Source organism: Ambystoma mexicanum, chromosome 9 (genome assembly GCF_040938575.1).
Source record: "Ambystoma mexicanum isolate Mex_15411 chromosome 9, UKY_AmexF1_1, whole genome shotgun sequence".
In the NCBI taxonomy this organism is placed as follows: domain Eukaryota; kingdom Metazoa; phylum Chordata; class Amphibia; order Caudata; family Ambystomatidae; genus Ambystoma; species Ambystoma mexicanum.
Genome location: NC_090931.1, coordinates 13,000,522 through 13,016,204, shown reverse-complemented (window position 1 = coordinate 13,016,204; position 15,683 = coordinate 13,000,522). Strand labels below are relative to the sequence as shown.

General features: G+C 53.1%; 1 protein-coding gene across 5 annotated transcripts in view; it reads right to left on the bottom strand.

Moving 5' to 3' along the window:
- The window catches only part of CDON (cell adhesion associated, oncogene regulated), a 668,575-nt gene that overhangs the window by 52,310 nt on the left and 600,582 nt on the right, over positions 1-15,683 (bottom strand). For all 5 annotated transcript variants that reach the window (XM_069614078.1, XM_069614075.1, XM_069614076.1 and 2 more), the window contains exon 18: positions 7,325-7,404. In XM_069614078.1, coding sequence (XP_069470179.1) covers positions 7,325-7,404 — 80 coding nt within the window. The remainder of the gene's footprint in view (positions 1-7,324; positions 7,405-15,683) is intronic.

Below are 15,683 nucleotides of genomic sequence, written 5' to 3'. Positions count from 1 at the left end.
CATGGGAATGAGGTAGATGCAGGAAGACATCATCCCGAGGAGGGACTTGATGGACCTCACTTTGGCCGCGTCGGCCACCAACATCCGTTGCACCTTGCCCAAGATGGTCCTGGTCCTCTCCTCCAACGGGGAGGCCAGAAGGGACACTGTGTCGAGCCTCGCTCCCAGAAACAGTGCGACTTGCGCGGGCACCAGGTGGGATGTGGCGTAGTTCACGGAGAATCCCAGGTCCGTGAGGAGTTGGACGGTCCTTGCCGTGTGGACCACGGCGAGCTCCCTCGTCTTGGCGCGGATGAGCCAGTCGTCCAGGTAGGGGTAGACGTGGATCCCCTCGCGGCGCAGCTGCGCCGCCACCGGTGCAAGGCACTTGGTGAATACCCTGGGTGCCGACCGTAGTCCGAAGGGAAGGGCTTTGAACTGGTAATGACGCCCTTGGACCACGAATCTGAGGAATTTGCGGTGCCCCTTTAGGATGGGAATGTGGAAGTAGGCATCCTCCAAATCCAATGACGATAGGAAGTCTCCTTCCTCCAGCTGACCCAGGACGTGCTGGAGGGTGACCATCCGGAACTTCTGCGCCTTGATGAACTTGTTCAGACGTCGCAGGTCCAGGATGGGGCGCCATCCTCCCGTCTTCTTCTTCACGAGGAAGTATCTCGAGTAGACTCCGGAGCCCCGAAGCCTCTTTGGGACGAGTTCGATGGCGCCCTTTCTGAGCATCGCCTTTACCTCCAGGAGAAGTTGAGGGACGTGAAGTTCTTTCCTGGCCACGGGGGGGACGCGCGGGCACCTTCTTTGAAACTCGAGCGCGTGGCCCCGGGCCAGGGCGTCCAGCACCCAACGGTCGGTGGAGATGGACTCCCACACGCTGACGAAGCCCGCCAGCCGGCCTCCCACCGGGGTGCTTTGGTGGGGGCCCGACCCCAAGGCCGGTTCAATCCTGCTTGGACGCGGCCTTGCCGCCTTGACCTCCTTGGCGACGACGGCGGGGTCCGCTAGACTTGCCTCGTCCTCTGTAGGCCTCTTGCGACGACGAGCGGGCCGCTTGACGGTAGGAAGCGAAACCGCCGCCGGAACCTTTGGAGGCGCCCTTGCCTCCGCCGCTCCGAAAGGGCGTCCGTCGTTGCAGGACTCCAAGGGCCCGGGCCGTCTCAGTATCCGCCTTGATGGCCTGAAGGGAATCGTCCACTGTCTTCCCAAACAGGTTGTTCCCGTCGAAGGGCATGTCCAGGACTCTGGTCTGGACGTCCTGCCGGAAGTCCGTAGCTTTGAGCCATCCACGACGTCGAAGGCAAACACCGTTGCCCAGCTGGCGGAATCCAGTGTCGGCGATGTCCGTCGCCACGGTGATGGCGTGGTCCGAGGCCACCTCACCTTCCTGCAGGATCTCAAGGGCCTCCGCCCTCTTGTCGTCCGGCAGAAAATCCAGCAGGGGAGCCATCTTGTACCAGAGCTCCCTGTCGTAGCGGGCCACGATAGCCAAGGCGTTGGCCGCTTTAATCGTCGTCGCTGCCGACGAGATGACTCTACGCCCCATAGTATACAATTTCTTTCCCTCGCCGTCCGGCGGGGAAGTCGATGTGGAGGCCGCACCCCCCCCCGCTTTCTTCCTGGCTGCCGCGGAGACGACGGAGTCCGGGGTAGGCTGCGCCCGGAGGCATAGGGGGGCCGTGTCCGGGACCCGGTACTTTTTCTCGTACCGGTCTCTTCTAGCTGGCGTCGTGGAAGGGTTCTTGAGGAGGGAAAGGCCCTCATCCCAAATGTCGTCCAACAGAGGCACTGCGAGGACCGTCTTCCTCTTGGCCTCGCGCCGCTGATAAAGGAAGCCTTCCTTTTTCTTCTCCTCAGGGCAGAGTTGGAAAAGCTCGGAAGCCCTGGAGATCATGGAGTGGAAGATCCGATCTCGTCGGGCGGAGAGGCCCTGGTGGGAGGCGACGACGGAAAATCCTCGTCGTATGCCTCGTCGTCCGTACCCGTCGCTGCCGTGTCAGTCCCCGTATCATCCCCTCGGGTGGACGGGGAGGAGGGCTGGAAGGGGCGCGACGGTTGAAAAGGAGGTGGTGGATGGATCCTTCTTTTCTTGGTAGGGGGAACACCAGAAGGTCCCGGTTCTGGATCCCCCGACGGGAGAGGTTCCTCCGTCGGTAACGGTAGCCTCGTCCTTATCTCGGAGCATAAGGACTGTATGGCCAACAAAATGGCCGCCGAGTTGTCTTGCGGCGCTGGCAGAGGGGAATCCGACGGGCGAGCAGGGGCCCCGTCGGTATCCTCGACGATGTCGTCGTCGTCACCTGCGTCGGGGTCCATTCCAACGGGCTGGCCTTCTTCCACGCCTAGGCCGTGGTTTAAGACCTCGATCAGTTCCTCTTCTGAGGTTGAGGCCGACTCTACGACGACGCCCTGCCCCCCCTTCTTCTTCCCCACGGAGGGTTTCACGGGGGTCCTATCGATGGGCACAAAGGAAGACTCCCTCCGAGGAGGCAGGGAGATTCTGGGCCCTGAGGTCGCCACCACTGGTGCAGCCACCACAGGCTGAGCCAGGGCCGCCGCGACCGTTTCGATAGAGGGCTTGGTCGGATGGATCAAGGCCTTCACCACCTTAGGTGCGCTCACCGCCTTATCCTTGAGGGAGGGGGCACTGCCACGCTCCTCCTCTGCCTTAGAGCTCGACCGGGGCCTCTCCAGGAGCTTCGCCGGGTGCTCGGCCTTCCTCTTACCCGACCCAGAGCGTTGGCTCGTGGTTGATGGTGCCGGGGAGGGTGCGCCCTGCCTGGCGCCCGCAGAGCCCGACCGTTCGGCGCTCCCGGTGCCAGCGGACTCGCGGTGCTTGGCCTTATGTTGGGCCCCCGTCGCCGGGGCGCCCTCAAAGGTCTTAGAAGACCGCTCGGATTTCTTCTTCTTCTCGCCAGACGGGCTCTTACCCTCCAGCCAGTTGGCGAGACGTTGATGGCGGTCCTTCATGGTCCGTTCCGACATGTTGCCGCAAAACGCACAGTCCTTCTCCACGTGCGTCTTGTCCTCCTGAAGGCAGTAAAGGCAGAAAGAGTGTTCGTCCTCCTTGAAGACGTTCTGCAGCTGGCATCCAGGGCAGACCCTGAACAGCTTTCCGGGCGTCGAGCTTCCCTTCTCCTGGGCCATCTCCGAGACAGGGCCTGAGAAGCTTCTGGAGTCCTCCGAAGTGTAGCTCGACGAAATCTTCACCCTTGAGGGGCACAGATGAATCCGACACGGGTTCCCCGTTGATCGGATGTAGGATCGGTGGAGCTTGAGGCTCTTTTGACCGAAAGAATCGAAGTTTTTTGTAAAAAGCGCGAAAAAATAGCACTAACGCTCGAGAGCAATAGCACGAGGATCCCAACACATGAACGTGCGGTAAAAATCTGAAGATGGCTGCCAGAGGCGGTGCTTGGGTAGAGGGCAGTCATTGGCTGTGGTCAGTATGACGCAGAGACCAGTGATTGGTTATTACTACGAAAGACAGATCAGAAACAAAACTGATACTGGTTTTTTCTTTACCGAGGATTCCCAGCCTGACGACGGGGAATATTCATGAGCATGTGAATCCATGCCAGACCCCATGCTGGAGAACACGAATGAGTGGAATTGATCTAAATCAGTATCGGTTCCCACTTTAGCTATAAAATTGATAATAACTGACCTGAGTAAAGATAAATGGAGTAAGAGGAGTCCAGGATTCTGAAGACAACGACAGGAGAAAATAAACAGGGAAGTTAGTATAGGTAAGTAACCCCGAACGGCACGAGGGACGCACTAGGGCCGGGTTGGTGCAGTTCAGGAAAGCGTTCATATGCACTGAAGAGCAATCTCACAGGAAAGTCACTCAATGTCCCAGAATCCAACAGAAGACAATGTCCATGGAAGACAATACCTGAGTACACGAGTATAGTTGAGTAGTTGTTGAGATGATCCGGATGTAGACAGCAAATTGATGTGCAGAGCGGCAACCAGGGAAGAACCGCAAGACACAGAAGAGAGCCGTATCCAGTAGCGTTCCGAGTCCAACAACCAGACGATCACAACAAGAATAAGGGAGGAGACGAAGCAATCCAAATTTCAGGCAAAAGGTCAAAACCAGGAGTTCAGATAAGGATTCGTGTAGGGAGACACGAAGAGGAAACGGATGAAACCGTGTGTAGCTGGTAACGCTAATTAGCAGCAACGAGCCCCTTGGAAGACGGTGGTTTTATAGTCGTAAGAGGGGCGTGGCTTGCTGTACGTCTTCCACGTACAAGGCGTGTCTGGTGACCTGGAGTGCGTCGACGTTTGTACAGACGCCCTGGTAGCTTGTACCTGGACCATAGAGGAGCCTGTAAAGAAGTTGTATTCTGCAAGGATGCCGGCGGGGAAGTCTGAAGGGTAACACAGGGCCGAAGAAGGGTTCTTCATGAAGGACAACCCCTTATCCCATATGTCATGCAAGAGCGGGATCGAAAGTACGGTCGTACTCTTCGCCTTGCGGCGCTGGTATAGGAAACACTCCTCAGGGACAAGCTGGAACAGCTCCGAGACCCTGGCGATCATGGCGTGGCACGAGCCCATTTTGTTGGGCGGTGAAGATCTGGGAGGCAGAGACAGGAGAGCTCCCAACCAGCCGTCGTCGTGCCAGTGCTCGTCGCTGTGTCAGGATCAGTCTCATCCCTCGGGGGGTGGCGAATGGTGGCAAGGAGGCGGAGGTGGCAAGGAGGCGGAGGTTGAACTCTCCTCTTCTTGGATGGTGGTTCCCCTGATGGTACTAGTGCCGCGTGAGGGGCCGTCGGCGCAAGAGGCATCCTCATCCAGATCTCAGAGCATAGGGTATACAGAGCGGTGAGAATGTCCAAGATATCTTCAGGTGGTTGCTGAGGCGAGGGCGTTTGCGGTTTAGGCTGGTCCGCCAAGCCCTCAACGCCCTGCTTCTCCTCAGTCGTCTCATCAACTTCGTCATCGCCCTTGTCAGGATCCTTCCCGTAGGGCCTGCTCTCGACGCATCGTTCCTCCTACAACGTCTGCAGGTTGGTAAGCGCCTCTCTGAGGAGATATCCGTGCCCTGGAGGGCTACCGTCCCGTCGCCCCCGCCTTCTCTGCGACCAAGGGAGATGTTTTTGGTGAAATGATGGGCATCATCTTCTCCGGTGTCTTTTCGATGGGCTGAAAAGAGGACTCCCTCTTGGCAGGCAGGGATACTCTTGCCTTTGGGGCCGTGCCCCGCGGATCTGCCACGGTGGTCTTCGCGAGGGATGCCGCCACTCCTTCAATGGGAGGTTGGGCCTTCGTCAGATGTACCTGGGCCTTGACGCCATGGTCAAGCCCGCAGCCTTCACCTTAGGGGGAGGGTCTGAGCCCCGCTCCCCTTTGGCCTTCTCCGCAGGGCCTGTCTGGGTCTTCTCTAAGAGCTTGCCCAGATGGTCCGACTTCCTCTTCTGCGAAGATCCTGAGCGTTGGCTCGTGGTCAGAATCGTTGGGGACGCTGTGCTCGCCCTGGCCGCTGAGGAGCCTGTCACAAGGGCGCTCCTGGTGACAGTGGACTTGCGGTACTTAGCCTTATATTGGACCCCCGTGGGAGGAGCGCCCTCAAAAGGTCTTAGAAGGCCGCTCAACTTTCTTCTGGGCAGGGGTGGCATGCTGCCGGGACACACCCAGAGCAGGGGCCTTGGCCTGCAGCCACTCGTTGAGACGCCTGCGCCGATCGCTCAGCGTGCAAGGCACCATTGTCCTGACAAAACGCACAGTCATCCTCCACATGCATTGGGTCCGAATGCAGGCAGTAGAGGCACAGGGAATGTCTGTTGTCTGAAAAGATGTTCCGTGGCCGCAGCCTGGGCAAATCTTGAACAGGGGCGCAAAGTCCTTCTCAACTGCCATGTCCACACGGCGTAGGCCTTGAAGGAGTTTCTGGAATCCTCCAAGAAGTAAACTTGACGAAATCCACCCTTGAGGGGTGCAGAAGAATCCGAAAAACGGGTCCCCATTAATCGGAAGGTAGATCGATGGAGCTTGAGGCTTGATTGACCGAAAAAAAAAAAAAAATAGTAAAATTCTTTGAAAAAGCACAGTAAAAGCCCAAGAGCTAAGCAAGAGGACTCCCAACACTTGAACGTGCAGTAAAAATCTGAAGATGGCTGGCAGAGAGGGGCTTAGGTAGAGGGCACTCATTGGCTGGGGGCAGTATGGCCCAGAGGCCAGTGATTGGTTGTTAGGAGAAAAAGTTCAGAAGTGAAACTGATTTTTCTTTACCGAGGATTCCCAGCCGGATAGGGAATATTCATGAGCATGTGAATCCATGCCAGACCCCATGCTGGAGAAACTGTTGCAATCCTGTTCGATATGTCTAGAGGATGAGATGACACCTGAACGTTGGAAAGCAGCATGCAAAAACATCCCAGGAAGGTCCATGAACATTGGTGAGAGAATGCGACAAGTTAACATTTTAAACTTGTTTCTGGACTCCAGACCTCTTATATAATCAAGGTCTTGACTATAAATGCATGCTGGGGGTGTAGTCACGGGAAAGACACTCTTGAACATATGCTCTGGGAATGTCACAGAGTAAGGCCTTTTTGGTCTGAGATCACAGAAGTGATGAACAAGGTAATGGGCGACTAAAGAATTGAGTTTCGAGTGAATGATTCTGGGAGAAGAGACAGATCTGGAAAATTGTCACATCATCAAGTATCCTGAATTATGAAGGCATCGTTGACAGCAAAACAATGGATCGTTCACACCAACGAAAGACTTGTGGATGTCAGAAATTTGCTCAGTCTGCAATGTTGGAAGTTTTGTTGAACTTGCAAAAAAAAAAAAAAAAAGGCAACATGTTTGATCTCTGGAATGACTTCTTAAATATGGTTTAAAACGACCATTTTAGAAGATGAATTAGTTTATTCGAGTTGTCCCAAGTTTAAGTCTACATTATATGTAGATATTTTATTTATATTGTCTCCACACTGACATTTCTGAACATTTGTTGAATGCCTAAAGTTATATACTGGATGCATTATTTTTCTGTTTGTTTTTTTATTTTCTGTACGTTTTAATTTCTTCTCTTTTTTCTCTGTTTGCTTACTTAACTATTGAGATATTACAATGAGTGGTCATGTATGTGAAATGCAAATAAATTGGTTTAAAAAAAGATCTGAGAAGTTAAACATTTTAATTTTATTTTATTCTGAGACGTGTAGCGGGCACTGGGAATATATGAATGCTCTGTTATTTAGGCAGACTGATTTGTTCATTAGTTATCCTAAGAGAAAAGCACTTGCACGTAGGAGCCACACTGAATTTTGCATTATAAAGGGGAACCTGGTGGATGCTTGGGCCCACTGACCTGTTATTGTTGCAACAGTTCCGACAGTTGATGCACTCTGTAGGATCCCTCTGCAGCACAGGAGAATAAAGGCCACCACCCTGTAAGTACAGAAAGGGAACAAACACTCAGCCCTCGTTACGCATGTACATCTGTCACAAGAGCAGTTCTGGAACACCATGTGGACGAACAACATCAGTTGCATTTCATTTTACATGGACTTTTTGCAGTCATTGATATGTGTCGAATGCCTAGACTGTTTCAGGCAGTGCAGAGGGGGGCCATGTGGCGTGAAAGGGCTCACAATGAGAGGGTATAAGCAACATTAAGAGGAACTGGTTATGCATTGTATAAATCAGGAGGGGAAAACAACAATCAGCAGTACGGAGGGTTACACCACTGTTACACGTGATGTTATTCCAGGATGACTATAGACTTAAAAAAACTCTGAATACTATGGAAAACTGCCAAGTATCCCATGTTGAAACGAGTCATGCTCAAAGGAAGTAAAATGAAATGACATCTGCAAACATGCAAAGCATCCTACATACAGGATTAAAATATGTTTTGGAAGGTTACACTAATAGTCTAAAACAGGGGTCTGCAACCTTTGGCTCTCCATTTGGCTTGGACTATGTGTCCCATCAGCCCTATCCAGCCGAGTGAATGAAGGATCATGGAAGCTGTAGTCCAACCCACTAGTGAATGGTGAAGGATCATGGGAGTTGTAGCTGAAACCATTTAGAGCGCCACAGGTTGCAGATACCTGGACTAGAAGCTTAGGGATGGCAGCTTATTGCCGATTGCTGGATCAGATGAACAGGTATTGAATTCAATATCTTCAATCTCAAAGCACAAGTGGCCACCAGCCAAGAAATGCAAGTAGTATCAAAAAAACACATAAAAATCAGTTGAATTAGTTGCCCCACACAGTTGGTGAGAAATTGCTACTTAACAAGGGTTCTTTTTACTCTTAAAGAACCAGCAGCAGTTTGTAAATCTGAAATATCCTCGGGGCATTATGTAGACGAGTCCCTGCATAAGAATAAGCTTTTGATATTACCGTTTGTTTGCGCCTAATAATTAGCAATGTGCTTGGGGCTTCATTAAAATATGTCCGTTCCGCAGGGAATATTAAAACTTGGATAAGGAATTAACAAGAAAGGTCCCCCAGGCTTTCTAGCTGGCAAAAAATGGTCTGAAAATGAGCAAAACTCCCTAAAGTATTTTGCTGAAAGAAAAGCACCAATAAAATGTGGTGTAGGATTATATACAATTGATTTGCAGTGGTTTTATAAGGTGAGTATCCAGGAAAGGGGGGGTCCAATGAATGGCAGGATGTGCAACTTGATTTTTTTATTTAAAACGTCGACACTATGTGACGAAAACACAGGAATTCAGTCTTCAAACATACGAAAGGCAAAACTAGGTGAATCCAACAAAAACACCATTGAAACTTGCTGCTGCAACATATTGAAAAAGGTGTGGAGAGGGTTCAAAAAAGATTTCTCTTGATGCAACTTTTCCTCTATAGCCCATGGACCCCCCTACCCTCAAACCTTTTGCATTTGTTTCAGTATCCCGACCTGACTTTATAGTGGAGCAAAGCCTCCAGGTGCACTCCACTGGACTTTAGCTCACCTCAAGACCTTCCTCTTTGCTTCTGCCTGCTCTCCCCTGCTGATTTCCTGTCTGATACTGCACCTGGCTACCCTCTGATGTTGGGCCCCGGTCCCTGCCTGCCCAGTTGCACACCTGCACTGCCTTCCGGCAACCCTTGCACATGGGTCTGTTTCTGTAACCCTACAGGCCCTCTACCTGCACTTTTGGACACCTGCTGTTTGCACTTACCCTTGCCACCAGCTGGCCGCACTTTATTGTTTTGATCCCATGTTCAGTACTGCCCCTTTCCCCTGCACTTGCGCGATCTCAATGTAACCTGGCCTAGTAAAATTGTTGTCTCCGTCATCCCTCTGTTCCTCCTCCCTTGCCTCACCACGCCTTAAACCACTTGCGTATAGGCGCGTTATAAATGCCATATCATTGTTATGGGGAAACAGACAGGTCCTTCAGACTGTCACTACTGAAAAACTGTGTTCCTCTTAGTCTTTCGACTTTGTTGCCACTGGTTGGGTGTCCAGGCAAAGTTTCGAATCAATAGTTTCGCATTACAAAAGTTCCGAAACAAAAGTACCGGAAAACAAAGTTTCACATTTATTTTTTAATATTAAAGGGTTTATTTTAATGTAGTATAGTTAAATAAGTGTTTTAAAAAAAACAGGGGCTTGGGGGACTTCCCCACCCCCCATAAAAAAATGTGAAACTTTATGAACTTTTATCAGTCGAAACTCTGACTGTCGAAACAGTCACTAGGAACCACTTGTTGGTAACATTTTTTCATTGTGAAAAGTACCTTACAGTACTGCGCAAGTTTTCGTTTTGTGTTTTATGGCCCTAGAAATTCTCCAAAAATGTTTTGGTGATTGTACAATATGGCTTAGGACAAACTGGTGGCAGCAGTAGCTTTTTCTTGTATTTGTATAGCATTTTAAAGAGACTTACCACGTGCGGCTCCCGGCTGGCTAGTGTACAGCATGGCTGTGCCACAAGGTCTTGTTTGTTCCTTTGGCAATTTTGTCCTTTTGCCTTCTCCCTGCCTTTCCAGGTCCGGAATTTCCTTTGTTGGCCATGCAGTTGCCCGCAAAAAGCAGCTTCTTTTGCTGGGCTCTGCAGGGCACATGTGTAAGCACACAGTAAGTGGGCGGGCTGGGACTGTCTGGTTCCCAATCCACACTACTGGTTAGGTGTCTGGTGAGCCTATTCGGAATTTTCCCTGGGCTCAAACTTTGGTTGCCGTGCAGGAGTGTCACCGTTTCGAGTTTCAAACTGAGACACTGGGAAATCCCAGCTTGTTCAACGAAGCACCCCTCAATTTCATCATCCCAGCACCTTTGTGCCATGAGATAGAAGGCTGCGTCAAACAGACGTGGGTCCCCCTGCATCACTGAAAACTGGTTTCCTGCGTTCCTTCCAGTGCCCGAGACCTGCTGCATTGGCATTTTTGTTTCTGGTCTGAATCGAGAGTAGCAGCTCCTGTGCAAAACCGGACCTGTATCCGCACCTGCAGACCCTGTGCATCTGTAAGCTGAATGGAGGGTGGGAAATCATAGCTCAGATGACCCCCCTCTAGACCTGCCAATTCTGGACCAAAACAGAGCCAAGGACTGAATAGTTAAGTCACTTATTGGTGGCCCTTTGTTCAATCATGAATATTCATGGGAGTTTTCTTGTGGACCACGCTGTTGGTTTGGGGAGTATTTGCGGCCTAAATCCCTCCAAATGTCGGGAACAGCTTTGTTCATTGTAGCAGATCCTCACCAGCCTCTTGGAACCTGTTTCACCCCTTCGGAACTCTTCCCCTTACTTTTTCCTGCTTCATAAGAAGAACTTTGTCACTTTACGCATAACCGTGCGCTTTAAACGTGCCGTGAACATTGAGCACAAGGCTCCATTCATCTTAGGGCTGGACTTCAAAAGTTGTTTCCATCTCTGAAGTTTGTCAGTTATTCACCCATTTCCTTTGTAGGTATTGGTTGAATTAACTTTCTTGCACTGACTCCAGTGATTGTATATATTACATCAGGTTTTGCTTGTGTTGTAATTTGCTAGTGCATTTCTTAAATCGTTGCGTTATTGGGCCTATAATAGTGTATTTGTGTGTACTACGGTCAAATTGTTGTTCTTGGTGTTTCACTGCGAGTACTCATTGGAGACCCATACTTCTCCTGAGATTTAGCCTCCACTGCCCCCCCGGGCTACCGTCAATTGGTCTGGCTTTCTTCCCACAAGTATCCCGTGTTCATCTAACTAGGATGGCCTCCTAAAGTCAGTCAACCAGGATAGAGTTTAGAAATCCATTCTAACAGTGTGCCTGCTTGTTTCAACCTACACCGTCATGGATAACATTCCATCACACTGCTAGTACAACAGGCCTCCCTATCCAACTGGTCTTTGGCAGTATTTATTATTTTCCCCATTTGTTTACAGACCTCTTCATACCCAGTGAGACTCGCCTCACTGGCGATGAACTGTGCAATATGTTCTTAAGACTCCCAGGGCAGACAGCTCGGCTCCTTGTAAATCACTGGGAGGTGGCAACTCTTACTTTGAAATAGTGCAAGTTTCTGCAGCCCCTTAATATTCATGGAACATGTCCTATTACATTTCTAGGACTCCACAACAAGGATGCTTAAGCTGATAAGAAATTACTCCAGAAATTACACCAGATAAAAGGACAGTTTTCCTGATGTGCAGTAAGGAACAAGTTACTTACCTGTAACTGTTGTTCTCCAGCATGGGTCTGGCATGGATTCACATGCTCATGAATATTCCCCGTCGTCAGGCTGGGAATCCTCGGTAAAGAAAAAACCAGTATCAGTTTCGTTTCTGATCTGTCTTTCGTAGTAATAACCAATCACTGGTCTCTGCGTCATACTGACCACAGCCAATGACTGCCCTCTACCTAAGCACCGCCTCTGGCAGCCATCTTCAGATTTGGAAGCACGTGAAGTGGCAGTATGACCAAGTGAAGAGCCGCAGAGGGGTAGGCGGGAGGGTTCGCATGTGAATCCATGCCAGACCCATGCTGGAGAACAACAGTTACAGGTAAGTAACTTGTTCCTTCTCCAGCATGGGGTCTGGCATGGATTCACATGCTCATGAATAAAGAATACATAGCAGTACACACATGCACAACCACGGGAGGTGGCAAAGGCTCAACATTAAGCATCACATCAACTCAACATTAAGCATCTTACCTCCTCACCAGGCTCACCTCAGGCGAACAGGTTGCGCAGCACTGCTTGGCCGACCCTGGACTCCTCCCTGGAATCCCGGTCGACGCAGTAGAATTTCGTGAAGGTGTGCGTCGACCTCCACGTAGCAGCCCTGCATATGTCCAGCAGGGGCACACCAGATAGGAACGCCGTGGTAGCTGCGATCGCTCTGGTGGAATGGGCTCTCGGACGGCCAGGCAGCGGTCGGTTTGCCAACCGGTGACAGTACATGATACAGCCGGAGAGCCATCTGGAGATGGAAGCCTTCGAGAGACCCTTCCCCTGATTGACAGGTCCAAAGTTCACAAAGAGTTGTGACGTCTTCCGAAACCCCTTCGTGCGGTCCACGTAGAACTTCAGCGCTCTAGCTACATCCAGCGAGTGCAAAGTCCTCTCAGCCGGCGACGAAGGCGACGGGAAGAACACAGGTAACACCAAGGGTTCGTTGAGATGGAAGTCCGACGGTACCTTGGGCATGAAGGAGGGGTGCGTCCTGAGCACTACCCTCGTGTCGTGGAAAGTCAAGTACGGGGCCTTGCAGGAAAGGGCCTGGATCTCTCCCACTCGTCGTGCGGAGGTGATGGCCACAAGAAAAGCTGTTTTCCACGATAGAAACTTCAACGGGGCCGAGTGCAGAGGCTCGAACGGAGGTCCCATGAGCTTGGTCAGCACCACGTTGAGCTCCCACGCCGGGGCCGGAGCCTTCACCGGAGGGAACGATCTGAACAGTCCCTTCATGAACTCTTTCACCAGACGATGAGACCACAAGGACGTCCGCCCCGTGGTTCTGGTGTATCGGGAGATCGCAGCAAGATGAATCTTGATGGACGCGTGTGCCAAACCAGCTTTGGCCAGCGTCAGCAGGTACGGCAGTACTTGGGGAGCCGTAATCCGTAGAGGGTTAATCTTCTGTGCGTGGCACCAGACAGAGAACCTCTTCCATTTGTGTCCGTAGCATTTAAGAGTCGAGGACGCCCTGGCCTTTGCAAGAACCTCTCTGCAATCGGCCGGTATGTCGTATCCTCCAAACTCTAGCGCTGCAGGAGCCAGGCCTGCAAGTTCAGCGACTTCGGGTCGTGGTGGAGGATGGCGCCTCCTTCCCTGGAGAGTAGATCCGCGTCCGCCGGCAGCTTGATCGGCGGGGACGCTGACAAGTCCAGAAGGTCCGGGAACCATATCTGCCTCGGCCACGCAGGTGCGACGAGGATCATCCTGCACCGTGACCTCTTGAGCTGGTTGACGAGCCGGATTAGCAGAGGCAAGGGAGGGAACGCGTAGAGGAACAGGCCCTCCCAGGGGAACGAGAAAGCATCGCCCATGCTCCTCGTCTGGGGAAACCTGCTGGCGAACCTCCGGCACTTGGTGTTCGTCGCCGTCGCGAACAGGTCGATCTGGGGTGTGCCCCACCGTCGGAAGAGGCGATCCACCAGATCCTGCCGTAGTACCCACTCGTGGCACGAGCGCAGCTCCCTGCTGAGTGAGTCGGCGATGGTGTTTTTTATCCCTGCCAGATGAAACGGCACCAGAAAAATCCCTTGGGCGACGGCCCAATGCCACAGGTCCTGCGCCTCCTTGGACAGCGCTGGGGACCTGGTTCCGCCCTGTTTCCTGATGTAAAACATGGTGGTGGTGTTGTCGGTGAAGATCCTCACCACCTTGTCCTTGAGGGACGGAAGGAAGGACCTGAGGGCCCAAAACACTGCACGGAGCTCCAGGACGTTGATATGCAGGGACTTCTCCGTCGGGAGCCAGAGTCCCCTCGCGTGCAGATTTTCGGTGTGCGCTCCCCACCCTTCCAGGGAGGCATCCGTGGTCACAGTCTCCTGGTGGGCTGGGGTCTGGAAGTCCATGCCCGCCGTCAGATGCGCGCGGGTGCCCCACCACCGTATCGCTCGTCGGAAACTCTCGTCGAGCTTGATCCTTTCCTCGAAGCTGCCCGTCGTCTGGATCCAGCGCGCATCCAGGAATTCTTGCAACGGGCGCATCCGGAGCCTGCACATGGGAATGAGGTAGATGCAGGAAGACATCATCCCGAGGAGGGACTTGATGGATCTCACTTTGGCCGCGTCGGCCACCAACATCCGTTGCACCTTGCCCAAGATGGTCCTGGTCCTCTCCTCCGACGGGGAGGCCAGAAGGGACACTGTGTCGAGCCTCGCTCCCAGAAACAGTGCGACTTGCGCGGGCACCAGGTGGGATTTGGCGTAGTTCACGGAGAATCCCAGGTCCGTGAGGAGTTGGACGGTCCTTGCCGTGTGGACCACGGCGAGCTCCTTCGTCTTGATGCGGATGAGCCAGTCGTCCAGGTAGGGGTAGACGTGAATCCCCTCGCGGCGCAGCTGCGCCGCCACCGGTGCGAGGCACTTGGTGAATACCCTGGGTGCCGACCGTAGTCCGAAGGGAAGGGCTTTGAACTGGTAATGACGCCCTTGGACCACGAACCTGAGGAATTTTCGGTGCCCCTTTAGGATGGGAATGTGGAAGTAGGCATCCTCCAAATCCAACGACGATAGGAAGTCTCCTTCCTCCAGTTGACCCAGGACGTGCTGGAGGGTGACCATCCGGAACTTCTGCGCCTTGATGAACTTGTTCAGCCGTCGCAGGTCCAGGATGGGGCGCCATCCTCCCGTCTTCTTCTTCACGAGGAAGTATCGCGAGTAGACTCCGGAGCCCCGAAGCCTCTTTGGGACGAGTTCGATGGCGCCCTTTCTGAGTATCACCTTTACATCCAGGAGAAGTTGAGGGACGTGAAGTTCTTTCCTGGCCACGGGGGGGACGCGCGGGCACCTTCTTTGAAACTCGAGCGCGTGGCCCCGGGCCAGGGCGTCCAGCACCCAACGGTCGGTGGAGATGGACTCCCACACGCTGACGAAGCCCGCCAGCCGGCCTCCCACCGGGGTGCTTCGGTGGGGGCCCGACCCCACGGCCGGTTCAATCCTGCTTGGACGCGGCCTTGCCGCCTTGACCTCCTTGGCGACGACGGCGGGGTCCGCTAGACTTGCCTCGTCCTCTGTAGGCCTCTTGCGACGACGAGCGGGCCGCTTGACGGTAGGAAGCGAAACCGCCGCCGGAACCTTTGGAGGCGCCCTTGCCTCCGCCGCTCCGAAAGGGCGTCCGTCGTTGCTGCAGGACTCCAAGGGCCCGGGCCGTCTCAGTATCCGCCTTGATGGCCTGAAGGGAATCGTCCACTGTCTTCCCAAACAGGTTGTTCCCGTCGAAGGGCATGTCCAGGACTCTGGTCTGGACGTCCTGCCGAAAGTCCGTAGCTTTGAGCCATCCACGACGTCGAAGGCAAACGCCGTTGCCCAGCTGGCGGAACCCAGTGTCGGCGATGTCCGTCGCCACGGTGATGGCGTGGTCCGAAGCCACTTCACCTTCCTGGAGGATCTCAAGGGCCTCCGCCCTCTTGTCGTCCGGCAGAAAATCCAGCAGGGGAGCTATCTTGTACCAGAGCTCCCTGTCGTAGCGGGCCACGATAGCCAAGGCGTTGGCCGCTTTAATCGTCGTCGCTGCCGACGAGATGACTCTACGTCCCATAGCATCCA